The following is a 17,896-nucleotide window of genomic DNA, read 5'->3' on the forward strand; positions in this document are numbered from 1 at the left end:
AATATAGTGTATTTTTATATCTTATTAATATGTTTGTTTGGTTATATATAATCAAATTTTAAATAATCATGCCGTTACTTTTTACTTTTTAAAGTCGTTTACAACAAAACATTAAAATTATATATATATATATATATATATATATATATATATATATATATGATTAATGATTTTTTTAATTTTACTTATATTTATATAAATCAACAAAAACATTAAAATTTCAAATATATTTTACAACAAAAAATAATATATCGCTATGAGTAATACATATATTAAAATGACTTTTATTGTTGCTAAAAATATTTCACTACGTAACTTTCAATTGAAATCAAACCCCTAATTACATAACATCCAATGAACTTGCATTACATAATTAGGTTTAGCAATCACACTGACCCATTAAAGATATTCTAATGATTTTGCATTGATGTAACTTATATTTTGTGAACAAAACATTGAATACTACATCAATTCAAATCTATTTTATTGTCATATACAGAAGTAAATCCAGAACATCGAGTTAATAGAGCTAAGCTTAAAAATCCAATTGAAACGATGGACAATCGTCTAGTCGTTGATAACTCCCGTCAAGACCACAAACTTGGACGGTAAATTTGAGAGAAGAAACACCGTATGGAACTAGCAAATCGGAAACATAAAAGGCTTCAACTAGGGCAATTCCGAGGAACTCTGGTATTGCTTGAAGCTTTACATTTAGAATTTCATCCGATTCTGATGTTTTTTCGACATAAATATTGTATTTCTGAAACTCATTGGAATTGCTCTCGTCCATCAATTTCCATACCATAGTAAAGCTAACAAACTTCGTTTCTCCGGTGCTTGGTTTCCATGTGACATCTTGACACTCGACTACCCATGAAGATGAGGATGGAAATAGTACATTCTGATCGGGACTTTTGATAGAGAGATGACCGAGAATTGCATAATACTCGGAGATTTTTTCCTCCCATTCATTTCTCAATTTGTAGCATACTGCACAGATTTCCGTCAATGTATAACCAGGCATGGAAATGACGGTCTCCTGTAGAATCCACCCATCAGACGACTCAGGTTTGACGACGCGATGGGGCATAATGACTTTGCTGAACTTGCTAGAAAAGCGATTCATGGTACGTAAGGTATCCCCGTGAGATGCTAGGAGGACTGATTCGATCTCACCTTCAGTGGAGAGAAACTCCAGCAAAATGCCCACCAGAGAGTCCCCAACGGACTTCACCTGCATACCAATTGATTTATAAGTAAAGTTCAAACGAAAACATCATTTTCTCTTCTAATTATTCGCCAATTGATCGTTATAACCAGGACAAACAAAACCTTTTGTGTTCTGTACTATGATTAGAGACATAATTCATGGAATAAAGATGGGGAGATCAGTTTATAAGCTATTAAGATTGCAAATCAGGGATGGCAGGGGTAAAACTATACGGGTTTCGCACTGCATCCACCCTAGCTGGGCGGTATGGGTATAGTTTTGGTGGGTAGTGGGTGGGTATGGGTATGAAAAGTCCTACCCGCCATGGGTAGTGGGTAGGTGGTAGGTATGGGTCATAACCACCAGCCAAGCCCCCTACCCACCCGCCTCATAGCCGCCCACACTATATCTGCGATGTACTAATTTATATATCAATTTGTGTATTTTTGTTAAAAACTATTGATAAAAATTAAGGATATTAATTTTATTTATTACATTGTAATATTGTATGATTTAAACAAAATTAGATAAATTTGTAATGATTTATGAAGTATATAACGCGGACTTAGCGTAAATGTGAGGCGGGTATAAGGTGGGTATACCCATGATGGGTATACTCAGTTGGACATAGTGGGTGGAGATGGGTTTGAATTCATACCCAGAAGGTCAGACGTGGGTATAAAAAATTTACCCGCCATGGGTGATGGGTAGGTGGTGGGTATGCAAATTTTAAGTGGGTATGGGTATGGGGAGACCGGGAGGGCATACCACATCTACCCGCTCATTTTACCATCCCTACTTGCAATGGACCAACAGTAACAAAGCACGAAAAAAAGGAGGTAATAAGCATGGCAAGAGCATAATACATACAGAACTCAAACAATCAGGAATATGCACATTCTGAGAAGATATTTTGATTCAATTAATTCACACATTGGGAGGGCCAAAGGCCTACAACTTGTAAATTATGGTTTTGGTACACATAACAAACAAGTTAACAGCAGAAAGTAAACTTCACATCATAAAATTAATCTTGTTGTGCAAGTGCTCCTCAGAAAGAAATAGCTAGTTCTTTTCCAAGATAAACGTTGAAAGACAATAAGTAAGAACTGCGTATTTTTAGTACCAATATTGCCTAGAAGAACACATAGACTTGGGATTATTTCATAGGAGTTAAACATATATTAGAACGATTAACTCATTTTTCACTTGTAAATCAATTCCTCGTAGGGATTGAATGTGAAGCACAAGCATAAAAGAAAAATTACAGAAAAATTGCGAAAAGTCGAACATTAAGTGATCAACGAAATATAAAAGTGAATTCATAAGAGGATGGCTTACAGAATATGTGAAGCCGAGAGCTGAATCGTCGAAAGGGAGCTTCGCTTGAAATAACCTTTTTGTGAAATAATCAAAGCTACCAAGAACCCCTTTCAATGTTACATTTCCTCCTCCGCTATAAGATTTTTCTTCAAGGCTGACAAAGAAGTGTGTCGCCCATTAGAAACGAATGCAACACAGTTGTAAAAACAATTAACAGCAGGCGATAAGAGCAGAGAGGATCCTATATAGGCCAAGTAAAGGGATGTAACTAGTGTGAAGCTAGCGTTACAAAGACTTATTCTATACAAGTAAAAATACATTTTTGGGTTCCAGAAAGGCCCTCAAACGAAGACCTTTTCCTAACTCCATCATTAGTAACATGTCAAAAGGGGTCTTACCATCATAATGCCTCTTAACAAGCGGAGAAGCTAAGCAGGGACAAAAGCACGTGGTGAACGTGGTCTTACCTTCACGGCTTCACCCTATCATGAACAATGTCACATGATTCGCTGATTTCTTTGCGAATCAGAAAAAAAAACGAATTATGGTTGATTCTAGGCTTTTTTTTTGTCATTTTGAGTGAATCGCGAACTTGAAAAGCGAATTACATAACACTGATCATGAAAGTCTTCAAATCAAAACCCCAATAGTAACTTATAGCAAATTAAGAACAATTTCTTGAGCTGGTTGATTCAGTCCATTTAATTAAAGACACAGAATATTTTCCCATCAAAATTCTTAATTTGTTGAAATCACAGAATTATTATACTCATATAAATGGCTATGTTTGGCAAATAGTATATTGGGCGAAAAAGAAAATTCAAGCCTAAGTAGTAAATTTTACTCAACACTCTACTTTTGGTTGTATTTCATGAGTAGCTAGTGCATAAACGTAATCATTTACAATATGCTAATGATATTATAAATTTACCTTAAACCTTAGACTAATCAAATTTCCCTAACCACTTCAACAAAAAGTCAAGACCAACTTGTTAACATTGAAATTATAAATTTATTATGATTTTCTAGCTTCAAAAAAATACTTCTGTTTTTTTTTTACTTGCATCAAAACTAACTTTTGCACTATTCATCATTTGGAGTATTTTGCATGTTGCGGCTATCATACGAGAAAAAAAACATGAGATCTTGTTTTATTAAACTTGTATATTTTTATAATATCAATTTTTTATAACTTTTAGTTATTCATTACTCTAGATATAAACAATTCGACAAACGCATTAAAATGTGTAAAAAGTGTTTGGGTGCAAGTAAATAAGAACAGAGGACTAATAAGTTAGGTAATTGAGTCACGCCAATAGAAAGCAAGATTCAACCCGATTACAAAGGGGCAGATGATTATGTGCAAGTGCACTTTTGCACATGCATGAGCATGACATACAATTTATTGCCAGTTTCCGATAGCAGATAGCACTATTAAACAAAACGGGACTTAGGAATTTCTACTTACTTGACAAGAGCCTGAGTAGCATCTAATACAGGGTCTTCAGAAAATTCCAAGAAAGGCTGCATTAACAAACAAACTAAATACATGAAGAAGCATGATTCGTGAATTCCAATAAGTGTTGAGTTGAGTTCACTAAATATAACTAGTTCAAAAGCCTCAAATTATAGTAACTGCACTCATCGGCATCAAATAGGGTAATTTGTTCACTAAAAATGTGTATATTTCAGATTTCAAATATAAAGATGCTAGATATGTTCACTAAAAATGTGTATGTTTCGCAACAGCAGATGATAATGTCACATGACATGTTCACTTTTTTATGGAAGTGTAAGAAATAGGACAACCATGGTTTTCAAAATCCCGATCTTGATCTACGATTTTACGATCTTACGATCCAAAATAGACGACCGATCCGAATTGTATGTAGGATCTAATGTTGGTAGAATATTACGATCCTACTTAACTCAAGAATTTAGGTGGTAGGATTATATCACAATTCTACGATCCAACGATCTGATCCTACAAAGGTCTACAAGGATAGTTTCAATCATAAAAAAAGTTCATATAATCCAAATTTTACCTATGTATAAATATATATATCTAAAATAACTATATCAATACCAACATAAAATTCATGTTTTTCCTGATTTCTAGTTTAAAAATAATTATTAAAAGTATTCTATTTCAAAACTTAATAGATGAAGCCAAATAACTGTTTATTTACACCTTAAAACTTTTAAAAAAAAAGAGTAAATATAATTGAAAATCCATTATCTAAAGCACATTAATACATATTTGTGGGATCACATGATCCTATGATCTGATCAACCAATCTCGATCCTACCCCTCAACGATTCTAGGTAGAATCTCAATCTTAACGACCTTGAGGACAACTGCTAAATTACCTTTCTGAACCTCTCATGACTAGTATGACTACGAAAAAGTTAAGGAAAAAAACACCATCGAGCATGAGCATATGAAGCAAAATTACATAAAATTATCTAATTATTTCTAGTTGACATATATCTTACTCTAACAATTATCTTTTTTGATCAAGTAAAATAGAAGAGGCGAGAAGGGGCAACGTGGGGTGGGGGATGGGTCATAGTGATAAATGGTATCCAGTTCAAATCGAGGAAGAATGACACAAAAATAAAGGCGTTAAATGCCAATGTTGTGCTCAAAGTGGCCCCTTCCATGACCTTTCAACAAGGATACTTGAGTATATTCCCCGACTTTGTCACTCATTGTCAATCATATCTTCATACTTATGACAATATATTATTCGAGTTCATTCCACATGGTAAAATGCTCTCTGGAAGGAAACAGCATGAAATCAGTGGTACTCCCCATTTATTTTTTTGCTTGGGGTTTTGGCTTCTGAAATTCTCTACAGAGACGACAGCAAAATGTATCTATATATTTTTTAATGTTAAAATTCATAATTATCCTTTCAACCTTTAAACTAGCACTGTTAGAACCAAGAAGCTTAATTCAATTCATTAGATGATTATTGGTTGTTAATCAAGTTTTTCATTCCTTTAACTGAATCACTAAACCTTATGTATACTGCAGAGAGAAAAAAACACATCTCATCTAAAAAAATTCTGATCACTAAACGTCCTTGAAGAGAGAAGAGTTGAAATATGCTGCACCTGAAAGCTTTGGCATGATAAGTTGCACCAATCAGCATCTGAAAGTTGCCTCCCATCAACAGAAAAATGGTGGCCACGACCCTATGAAAATTGCAACAATAAACAAGATTCAACCAGGTTTTCACATCAAGTGCATTTCCCCATGTCTTTCAGCGATAATGTTATGCTTTGAACTAAGGCTCCTAATGACTCTTCTAAGGTCATTGTATATTTTATTATCAAAGGATATATAGTGAATAATCAGTCAGTCTATAGTACGTTCTAGTTCAGCATCTTTATTACAAACAATTGTAAGTTCAACCTTAATGATCCAAGCAAAATAGAGACAAATAAAAGAGAAAAACCATGTCTTTCAGGAGCAGAAGGAATCAAAGAAACATTATCACTACTGTATACTTAGAATTTCTATTCCATCACATTTATATAAATCCCATTTACATGTATTAATGAGCCTTGCTAATAAATAGTACTCCCTCCTATTCACCTGAAGTATCCCATTTGACTTTTCCCCATTTTTTAGATGGTCAAATTGGAACCACATGAGAAAGAGAAAGAGTGTACTATTTTTAAATTTTGATAGGGGTAAAGTGTAAAGGTGTGAAAAGGTTGAGTTTAGTAAGAGTAAATTGATAAAGTTAACATACCCAAAATAGAAATGAGATATTTAGGGTGATTTAACTCAATAAGCAAATGGGACACTTAGAATGACTAGGAGGTAATTTAAACAATTTGGGTAGTCGGACAGAAGCTGTCACATTCCCATAAGGGCTATAATGCATATATTCAATCAGCCCCTAGCTGAAATCGAAGAAAATGGAAAGGACAGAGTTATAACAAAAATTGGCTTTATATCAAATCAAAGAAAATGGGTTGGAACACTCTGACAAGCATTACAAGATGCGTGCATCTGCTTGCTGTAATTGACCTATACAAAAGCACCCTTCTGAGATCTGAGTTTAAGTCTACCTTAGCAAACCACATAATCAACTAACAAGATTTCCTTGCGCCTATGGAGCTATGCCCAATTACCCAGTTACGTAAACTAAAAATTTGTTCTTTATTCAGAGACAACTTTAAAAAACGAATAATCATACCTGGTTAAAGTCCGAGTAGAATGGTATTGACCTTGGGTAGTTTTGCATCACTCCCCAGGAGTTTTCAACAAGACTCCACCAACTGCAAAATAAAAAAATAAAAAAACATCAAAACAATGTAAAGATCAACAATCTACAACTAGGTCTAGTGGCCATTGACAAATAATAGAAGTCTGACAATACAAGAATGACAATACACAACTAAGAATCAACTGACAATGTATGGTCATCAAAATATGAACTAACAAGAAGTCTTCCATGTGTAATACATTTCAGATCTTTGGTATTATTCTAATCTCTTTTTCCTTTGATCGAATCGTCAAACATGCGCAACTTAAATCATAAAACTCTATCTCCTTTTGCTAGACTATAACCAATACTACAGAACAAAATGACTTCACAAGCCATATCTCGGGTCTTTTTACTTAAAACATTTATCCCCTGATTGAGCCATCATTGGTACAACAGTTAAACATCATACCTACAGGATGACATGAAACAAACGTTACTACCCATGCTTTTCTAAGAAGCAAAAGAAGTTCAAAGGTTTTAAAGACAACAATCATAGTATAAGCTATTTGACTAAAGAAAATAGTATTTTGGATTCATACATTTATTGACTAAAGAAAATAGTATTTTGGGGCAACACGAAACAGAAGAATGCAAATGCAATGTGTGGAGTATTTAGAAATTGGAAACGTGCAAAAATGAGATCAGTTAGCTACCGATTCTGAGCAGTCTGAAAATTCGGAGGTTCCTTATTCTCATAGACCCATCCAGGCGCAAATATTGCAGCAGATACATCATCCTTCTTTATGACATCTAGAGCAACGTCTGTCTACAATTTTGGAACAAGTAACTTTTAGATTAGTGGTTTCTAAAAATTGTCTACCTGTCACAGGTTAATGAGTAATTTTCCACCAAGACCTGAAACTCCGCTAAATAAAATAAAATTTCCCAATTTTCCGAAATAGCAGCAATTTTTTAGTGAAAAAAAAACATTGCTAGTTGCTTCTAGAAGGTCAAGATAAGAGAAAAGGACACAATACCATGTAGTCGTATTATTTTTAGATTGTCACATACAAAGAACGAAATGAGTTTTCATTACCGGTTAAATGCATTGACAATAAATCTCATGTTAAATCTAATTGATAATTGTATACATATAAGTAATCAAAGGCTTTGTAACCCAAACTCTTCATTTTACCTCAATTACCCGTCGGATTCTCGACACTCAAACACGGGAAACGTCACTTGGACACTTAATTTTAGATGAAAATTTAAGTTCACCATAATTAAGCCAAACCGAATACCTGGACACTTACCTGTGTCGAAAATGAGTTCCCGTCTTCCCAAGTCCGGGTAACAGAGATCAAAGGAGCCAATGGTAGTTAATCAAAGAGATGTACTACACATGTTTATATTGTGGTGGTTGACATTGATTTATTCTACCGTAGGATTATCGATAATGCAATACTCATCCCCATGGCCTGGAACCATAAATCCCTTAATTGTCAGAACTAGTCTAGTGTTTTTTCAAAAAATTCTCACAGTATACTTCTTCCAGTTCTACAACTAGCTTATTATAATTGTACTTCCCCAACAAGACATAAAAACATAAAAAGGAAAGGAATCTGTTGCAGGAAAATACTTACATTCCATTGACCTCCACCAAAAGTATTCCTACCAAATACATCTATACCCATGTAAACATCAAACTTCCTATCACCGGCAACATTAGCAGAGAGCTTTGGATAGTTTTCCTGTAAAGTAGAAAAGAAACATTTCATTGACAAAACATAAAAGCAGCAAATTACATTCAAAAACAGGGAAAAAAGAGAACACCAACCCTCCATGTATAGTTTACAAAAATGCCATCGCACAAATCGAAAAAGGCTTTGTTCATCTCGTTCAGTTGATCTTGCCAATGAAGATGACCATTAACCGTAACACTGTCATACCTTAAAGTAAAACTGATACATCATTAACTGTTTTCACAATCCAAGAAAAAAAAAGACGGAAAGACCAATTGTTACCATATCACCAAAGACCCAGGCATTGACAAATGCATCATATCTGTCAGTTGGCTGACAAATTCTTTCAAATTTGCTATCTGGGATGAGTCAAGGGTAACCTCCATATTGATCTGCAAGTAGCTGAAATCAATAATTGAAATGATGATAGTTGGTATCAGATGCAATTTATTATATATAATAAATTATTAGATATCTCTTGTTTATGTACTATCTCTTAGATTTTTGCCTGAAAATCATGAGTTCCTTCTATCCCTACGAGTAAAATCTACTAAGTATCAAAAACACTAAATAAAATCAGATCCAATTTAATTCCAAAATTTTGCGATGTTTTTTGTATGCTACTGTGAACCAATGATTACAATCTGACAACAATCCCATAAAATCCAAGATCACATCTAAAAAAATGATTTAGACTTGTGTTTATTTAAAAACTTTGGTTCATAAATTTTATCTAAATAAGAAACGGTATTACATATTCGAGAGACACCTACATACAAAAGGAGCTAGATACTAAAAGATAGAGTGAGATGTGTATGTTAAGATGAGTAGACATCACACCCAAAACGATTAATTCAAAATACAGACATAATAAATTGTCTAGGAGTCGCATGTATTGTAGACAAATAACAGTGCAAAAAACACAATTTTGGTCACGATGCAATTGCGGTCACGGTGTTGTCGTAAAGCCAAAAATGTCAAATCATGAGATGTCACTTGAACTGGCCTAAAACAAGATCTTTTACACCTTTTAGAAGGTGGAAAATTGGAAGTATGAGGAGTTTCTTGCCAATTAATGAATTTGTCCTCCTTCCATGGCAATCAAATAAGTAAAAACAACAAGCTCACAAGTATCCTGATTCCTGAATCTTGGGCAAGGTATCTAGAGGTTTACTAGAACTAAAAAAGATAAATTGACAGAGTAGGTTGCGTGTTTCACTACCGTTGTTGCACCTAACTACCTATGACCAAGTCACAGTAAAGTATATTGTCTTAGGTCGATTTTCATATAGCTAAAAGGTTGCAAGAAATATATCTGGAATAATCTGAACAACACACAGGTTCCTTGCAACAAGGACAAGGAAAAACTTACCAGCCAGCCATCAAATCCAAGAGCAATGGCAAGCTCAGTTAATCGCTCAGCACACATACGAGAATACTCTTTACTTGATAACATTTTATTGCTTATGATTCTACCCTCGTCCCATTCTGTCAAAAAAGTCCCCAATACCTGCATCCACATAGAACATAAAGCAGCAAACAAGTCATCTTTGCAGATCACAAACAGATAATCTCATAAGCTCAGAGAAGTTGCATATCATAATTCATAATTAGATTTATGCCAGGAAAATCTAATCAGGTTCACTTAAAAGACATGCATATTATAATTTGTATATGTATAAAATTCTGCCAAAAGACAACTAAAAATAACTTATACTTCAGATTTACCAAAGTCTGGAATAGCTTGTCAGTTGTCACATTACTACAAAATTTTGGAAATCATAAAAAAAAAAAAAGAAAGATAATATAAAGTCAAGCCAAGAAGCTGGAAGTTGCAAAAGAAACACTCCCTCCATCTGAACTGTTAACCCCATTTAAGATAATGTAAATGATGAGACGGTAAAACTGTGGCACATATGACCACAAATGAAAGAAGGCATAACATTCCAAAAAGGTAAAAAGTAATAAGGGGAAAATCAAAAGGGAACTAAGGAAATACTCCCTCGGTTTGATGTTTAGCTTTCTTCCTTTTCCTGATGCTTACACTTCCACTTTATTCCTCCTGTAACAAAGTGCTACTTTTTCCATTCTCTTTCACTCTCTACCTTCTAATTATTCTTCCTTCCTCTCTCCCCATTTTTCCTCATCCACTCTTCTGCTACGAGAAGTGTAGACTTCCAGTGGAAAGAAAAGGAGTATTTTCTACATTTAGGTTTCCTATTGCAGATAGGATTATGTATGACATAGTTCAAAATATTGTTGGATTGAGCTTGAAAGATTTTCATCGTAAGGTCTAGAAAAAAGCCATGCGAGATAGAGATTTGTATCATCTAGAGTCTAAATTAGTGAGATTAGTTGAAAGGTTCTCTTGGAGGCATATTGGGTTTAAGAGTGGAAATCAGGCATTGTCATTCAACATTGTTTATAGCAATTAAGGTAATTAAAATCACCATTCAAATTTTACTTGTGTGGTTTCAACTTCTCCACCCACAAATTATAATACTTATAACTATTTTACAATTCACACACAAATTCACATATCAATAGTAATCCTCAAGGATGACACAAAAGTGACAAAACATGATTCTACCTTGTCAAGTGGATTTGTTCCTACACAAACCACACCTTTGTGGTAAAACTATCCTTAGGTACAAAATATAAAAATTTTAAATAATAAATTCCACTTTGTCATTTAAATTTCAGCATGCACCACTTTTTTTGGCTAATCAACTCTAGTAATAGAAATCAACAAGCACACTGGATGCTTTACACTCATGGCTCAAGCCACAACCATATATATTTATATAAGCACGACATACTTCTATAAATAATCCTATGGTCGAGAAAACCAATCAAAACCAAGAGCGCAATAATTTATAACCCCACAATTTATAACCCCACTAAAGTAGCCTTGCCCATGTAATTGCAAAGATGTTATTTCTAAATACACCACTACACCAGTCAAATTTTAATACAACCCGAAAATGACCTAATTAGTGGGTCGTAATCCAAATACTTTGACCCGTAACAAGCATAAAAAAGTGTGTCAAATCCCACTATAACCCGTACCCAACCGTTTGACCCATTTTCCTTATTTTGCCTTTTTTTTTTCTGAGTTACACATCATCATTCTATCATTATACCTACTATAATAATTTTGTATTTTGAATTAATATTTTCTTTTTAAAGTCTTATAAACAACTTGATTTGATCCTATTTAATTTAAAAATATAAACACAAAAAATAATTTTTTTTGGAAAAAATAATGATAATTACAAAAATCATTTAAAACTAAGCCTATTGGGTTGACCCAATTTGAAAACACAAATTCTTATATGAGACGGTCTCACTGTGAGGTATACCTCATACTTGGGTTAGATAGCCCAATAATAGAAACTTTTAGCTTATGGGCTTTCCGTTTTGAGGTCGTCTCACTATGTAACGGTCTCATACAAGACGGGTTGTTTGAAAATGACCAAACTCAAATATGATCCAACCGAAATTGACCCAACCTCAAACCCGCTCAATGACTATTTTGACAAGTCTATTTCTAGTTCACCCTTAGTAAAACTCAAAAGCATATATGAGCACAAAAACAGTCAATACTACCAAACATTTCCATTAACAACTAGCTTCATAGCCAACCAAAGCAATCACTGCGAGTAGTTGGTGAAACAAGCCAACTGAATAGTCAAGATTCGATTGCCAAACATCATAGTACTCGAGCTATATTTAATGGTTCAGGCTGAAATTTGGCGGTAGGTCAACTGCATCACCCCCACATCATTGTACTCGTTGCCACATCATCATACCAGTTACCATATTTTTGCACTATGAGTAACCTTACCCATGAATTATGTATTAGCAAAGACCTTGTTTCTAGTTCGCCCTTAGTAGAAAACCAAGAGCATATAAAAGTATTTGAACAAAATAAAAGGAAAAACAAGCAATCTCAATAGGATAAAAAACTTTTAAGGAGAAAAAAAACAAAAAATACCTTAACTCCATGTTTGTGAGCAGCATTAATCCAAGAAGGAGGAGGAAGAGTAATTAAATTGTGAGAAAAATACACAAAAACATCCATCAAATACCAATGCCATATAGCATAAGCATCAGCATTAGTCCCACCTTGTACCCACTTATCGTCCAAATACCCACCAGCCATATCATGGCATACTAACATTCTAGGTCTTTGAGGCAAATACATATTCCCATCTAATGGGACACTTGCCTTATTGAATGGATAGTGAAATGAATCAAAATATGATCTCGATTCAAGCTCTTCAAGGGTTTTAATAGGATATGAAATCGGAATTTGAGGTTTTAATGGGTCAAACTCTCGTGGGTTTTTAAGGGTTGATTCAGATGGTTGTGAGGATGATTGAGCAGCCATGATTGAAGAATAAAGTTTAGATGTGATTGATAAAATGAAGCATCTGATTGAGATTAGGGTTTGTCGATTTATGATTGATAGAAGTAATCGATTTAGCATTTTACATTTGAAGGAGTAGAAGTAAAGTAACGTGACCGTTAATTTGGGGATTTTTAAATTTGATTGATTATAAAGTTTGCAATTTGTGAAAATGGAAAAAAATGGAGGGAATTAGAATAACGATAAAATAAACCCACATTTTGTATTTTTATTTATTTATTTTTTTCATGTTTAGGAATTAGGATGTAAAAATTAAAATAAAAATATATGGTACGTCCATCTAAGTTATTTATAATTAAAGTAGAAGTTATATGATTAAATTTAAGATATTTATGACTAAAATTGAGATTGATTATATTTGATTCCATTTTAATTTTGTAATTATTTTTTATATATATTTTTTTCATTGAAGATATTAATGATTAAAGTTATGCATTGAAAATGTAAAAGTCTTAAATAATACAAGTATGATGAATATTTTGAGAAAATTTTTCTTTCGTTTGTGCCTCCACCCTTAGAATCTCAATAGGTTTAGTTGTGGTTAACGCAAGTGATATTAAAGTGATTTTGTGCATTTTGATTTATATTTTCTTTATTTCAGAATGGTCGAAATAAAAAAAAATTAACGTACAGATATTCACCTAATTAACTCATGTAAATATTACCTTAAACTCATGAATTTATTGATACTTATATTTGATTTTTGTATATTCTCCATCCTATTTTAATCAAATATTTCATTTCTTCTTTTAGCTATTAACTTTAAATATCTCATTTCTTTATTCGATAAGTTTTCTCCCTTATATACTTATAGATCTAACTATTTACACAATTGTTATTAAATTATAATTTTTTCCGTTACTCCTACCATGTGGTTCCTTGTGGTTTCCTCCTTTTTTCTTATAACTAATTGTGGGTCCCCCAAGATAAACTATCGAACTATATAATGCTAATTTATACACTTCTATTAACAATAAACAATCTTATAAAAAATTAAGGAAACAATCCTATAAAAAAACGCAAGTCACAAATTTAGTTTTACAGCTACAGAAATTATAGAGATTATGAACCAAAGCAGCAAATTTTAACAGAAATGAGCAAAAATACATTCAAGCTTTCCCAACTATTCTTAAGTTCTTTTGGTTCCATGGTTGTTGAGATCCCATGCAGCAGATCTCCATATCTTACCTTGTTTTCAAAGCAGGCCGCAAGTATTCTATGGTCAGATGCTGAGAGTCGAGAGATAATGCTACACTTTATTGTGTTCTTCACAAACAAATGCATAAACTGAATTAACATTTTATATAGGCTAAATGCGAAACACTCGTCTGATCGAGTTGCATACGATGGTTCAGTTCAAAACCATGTCAGATTAACAGAATCAAAAATCAGGCTTGTGCAGTACAAAATCTGTGCAGTAGTTCTGACCATAATCTTCTTCGACTTCAATGAAGATTTGCACATCCTCTGGCCTCTGTAAATATTCTTCTCCAATACGGGATAATGTGATAACAAATGGCATTGACCTGCTAGCCTTAATTGTTGGATGGAGTCTAGTGGATGCTGCTTGAGTTTGAGCGGAAAGTTGACCAGTGGCAGCAAGAGTTTGAAGATCGATGCCTCCAAGGAATGACATCTCCAACAGCAGATCTTATGATAGTTGATAGCATCTCAACAGATATTATACCCTTAAAGCAAAGCGCGAGGAATTCTTTTGGCTCTAAGAAATCAACAAACCACAAATAAAAGATAGCATCTCATGAGTTCATTAACAAATCAGAATGCTTTCCAACAGTTTCAGATGATGTTTGGAAACCATAATCATTTTTTGTAACATGAATTTGTCCTTTAGAAACTCCAGTGGATTAATAACAATACCTCTTGTTTGAACATGGAGGATGATAAATGAATGACCTCAAAATGCCAGGATCAACCCAAGATATACCTCAATTACCTCCTTAGATTTCGATCCTAGAAGTGGCCCCACGTAACGGATTGTTAATGCTGACAAACATGGATAATGCCACTAACAAAAATAATTTTAAAGACAAAAAAAACATAGGAATATATGCATCAACATTAAAGAGTGAAAAACCAAACTACCCAAATGCAAAATCAAAGACAATATACAAATTTCTTTACAAATTGATACCCAGATGCATCTAGAGATACAACATAAATAATAAACGAAAAAAAATTGAAGACAAAATCAAAGAAAGAAAATGAAATTAACAGTTGTATACAGGTTTATTATGAATGGTATCACATTTGTGACTTGAGTGCACAATTGAAGTGTGTATTTATGTGTGTGACTCTTGAGTTGTGGAAACCAAAAGGGTGTATTTATGTGGGAGTGTATTCATGGGAATTATTGGTGTTAATGAAGATTAATGAAGAAGTAGAAAGGACTTGATTTATGTTTGTTCGATCAGAATTTTGACAGAGGAATCAGAATGGTCGCTCGACCTACCCGCTCGACCGAGCGAGTCTTATTGGTTGGTCGAGCGGTCAGACAGAATGTATCCAGAAGGTATCTGCTGCTCGCTCGACCGAGCGAGCTCTCTGTTCCAGTCGAGCGGTTTCTCTGATTTGCATGGGATGCTGATTTTCGACCTTTCAAGTTCTTGGAGTTATTTCATATTATTCATTACTCTATATTAATACTGTATTCAAGTGAGTTATTGACATTCATGTACCTAATACTATATATAGAGCTCTCATACTCACACATCAAACACATCAAACACAACCCCTAAGCCAAACATATAGCCTTTTGTTTTTATCTCTTACACAATTGTAATTCTTCATTTGTAAGTGTTGTTTATACATTCTTGATATAATATAAACAGAAACTACACACCTCGGAGGACGTAGCTATCATTGGGTGAACCTCCTTACATCTTTGTGTCTCTTTTGCGTAGTTTACATTATCAAATATCGTTTTGTTCATTGTTGGTTGTATCGTTCTTAACATCGTAACGATTTTGGCAAACATTTTTCAAGGTTGATTTTACCGCCATGTCCAAGCAAATGAGTTTTATAGATGAATTTATAGAAAAGATGAAGGGAGGAGGATGAGAGTTGGGTGGTTTTTTTGTGGGAAATATTTTATCAGTTTTCAAGAAGCTATAAAAGCTTTTAATAAAAAGAGGTGAATTAATAGTATGAATGCATAAATACATTTTTCCTACTAAATAGATGGAAATTTAGTTTTTGACACTATTCATTTATTACTCTTAATTTATATTTTATTTTTAATCTATAAATTAAAATATAGTCAAACGAGATCTTATTTAATTCGTCTCAATGCAAAGATTATTAATATCCACTTTTTATAATACTTCGTTATGTATAATAAGAGATATTAAGCATTGAATAAGTGCATTGGATAATGTAAAATAGAAAATATCCTATTATCTATTAATAGGAGAGAGTATAAAAGGAATATTATCTCTCATTAATGCTTATATGTAGCCCTAAAAGGGCTACATATAGAGTTGTTCAAAAGTGACCCGACCCGAAAATTCGATCCGAAACCGAAAGTAAGCCGTCCCGAAAATTTATTCCTTTTTTGGTTTATCGAACCGACATTACCTGACCCGAAGCTATACCCGAACCGATTGACAACCGAAAATGGAAAAACTGAACCCGAGCTGTAACCGATTTTTCTAACCGACACATAACCGTTAATCGAGATTACCTAAACCTAATAATGACCGACCCGAATCATACTCGAAACCGAGCTCAATCCTACTAAAACCGACTTAACCCGAACGAAGTTTAGATGGAACTACTGTAAATCAGAACCAATTTTTTACATATTAGTATGATCGACTCATATTCAATCATCTTATTAGTTATTTTAATAAAGTGATAAATATTGTAATAAAATAAATTTTATAAATACATGGTTTCATATATTTAGAGTTAATAATCAATAGTCAATGTTTATTTAACTACTTTTAATCGAATTAGATGAAAATTGATAGATTTTCATAATTTTAATTTCTGGTCAAACAAGTAAAAGTAATAATATAATAATGATTACTAATTGATTTGCATTTTCACTATTTTGCTTTAAGTACAGAAACCTTATCATCAATTAAAAAATGACTAACAACTTAATCTGATACTGACTCGATTAATAGTAATTAGTAATTCGCAATTCGTAGCCGAATTCTACTTGAAAAATACCCGAACCCGATCTATACTCGGTAACATCGAACCAATTATTAACCGATGAGACACGAACTTCAACCGACACCGAACTGATGCTAACCCGATAGCTCGAATAACCGATCTTCAACCAAATCGAGACTAACCGACCCGACCCGAGTGTGACCCGTCGCAACACGCATCCGAAATATAACCGATCCGAAATACAATCGAATCGAATGATACCCATCCGAAACCGACCCGATCACCCGAATGAATACCTCTAGCTACATATATCATTTGCCTAAAAAGTAATGCTTGAAGTAACAATTAGAAGTACAAGATACTCTAGATTTTTTTCTATCAACAACAAATATCAGGATAGCCTAATAGATTATACTCCGATCCCTACTTTTTACTTTCTAGAAGGGTTACTATATTTATAATTTTTGCCTTTTGGGAGTTTGTGATTTTAAGATTACAATGTTGAGAGTTCTTCAAGTTACAGAAAGATATTTAAGAAGTTTTGCATTTCTCAAAAAAAAATTAAAAAACCATTGTAGCTCCAACATAAATAAATCATATATTATGTTGCAAAATAAGTAAAAACATAAGAAATTAAGAGTAGTTACTCTCAGCCCTAAGAAAAACTTTTAAAATTTTCAATATGCAATAATTCATATAATTAATAGGTAATCCTAATAATAACAAGATTAATTTGCAAAGTTTGAAATTTAAATCTTTTGTGAATTACAGTCTCAAAACATAACTTAACCATATCAAAACATGCAGTTTATAGTCTAAA

General features: G+C 33.3%; 1 protein-coding gene across 2 annotated transcripts; it reads right to left on the reverse strand.

The window, feature by feature from the left end:
- Nucleotides 1-261: 261 nt before the first annotated feature.
- LOC130803096 (cytosolic endo-beta-N-acetylglucosaminidase 1) lies at nucleotides 262-13,090 on the reverse strand. 2 transcript variants are annotated; one of them, XM_057667267.1, is made up of 11 exons: nucleotides 12,502-13,090; nucleotides 9,877-10,014; nucleotides 8,787-8,896; nucleotides 8,600-8,711; nucleotides 8,406-8,513; nucleotides 7,476-7,588; nucleotides 6,751-6,832; nucleotides 5,657-5,737; nucleotides 4,005-4,060; nucleotides 2,555-2,690; nucleotides 262-1,237 (listed from the first exon to the last, which is right to left on the reverse strand). In XM_057667267.1, exons 1-11 carry the CDS (start codon nucleotides 12,994-12,996, stop codon nucleotides 536-538), a joined length of 2,133 nt encoding a protein of 710 aa, XP_057523250.1. In that variant the 5' UTR covers nucleotides 12,997-13,090; the 3' UTR covers nucleotides 262-535. The 2 variants fall into 2 exon arrangements, with proteins under 2 accessions (XP_057523250.1, XP_057523249.1); XM_057667266.1 differs by having other exon boundaries at nucleotides 8,600-8,702; nucleotides 12,502-13,028.
- Nucleotides 13,091-17,896: the final 4,806 nt, after the last annotated feature.

Source organism: Amaranthus tricolor, chromosome 16 (assembly GCF_026212465.1).
Source record: "Amaranthus tricolor cultivar Red isolate AtriRed21 chromosome 16, ASM2621246v1, whole genome shotgun sequence".
Classification (NCBI taxonomy): domain Eukaryota; kingdom Viridiplantae; phylum Streptophyta; class Magnoliopsida; order Caryophyllales; family Amaranthaceae; genus Amaranthus; species Amaranthus tricolor.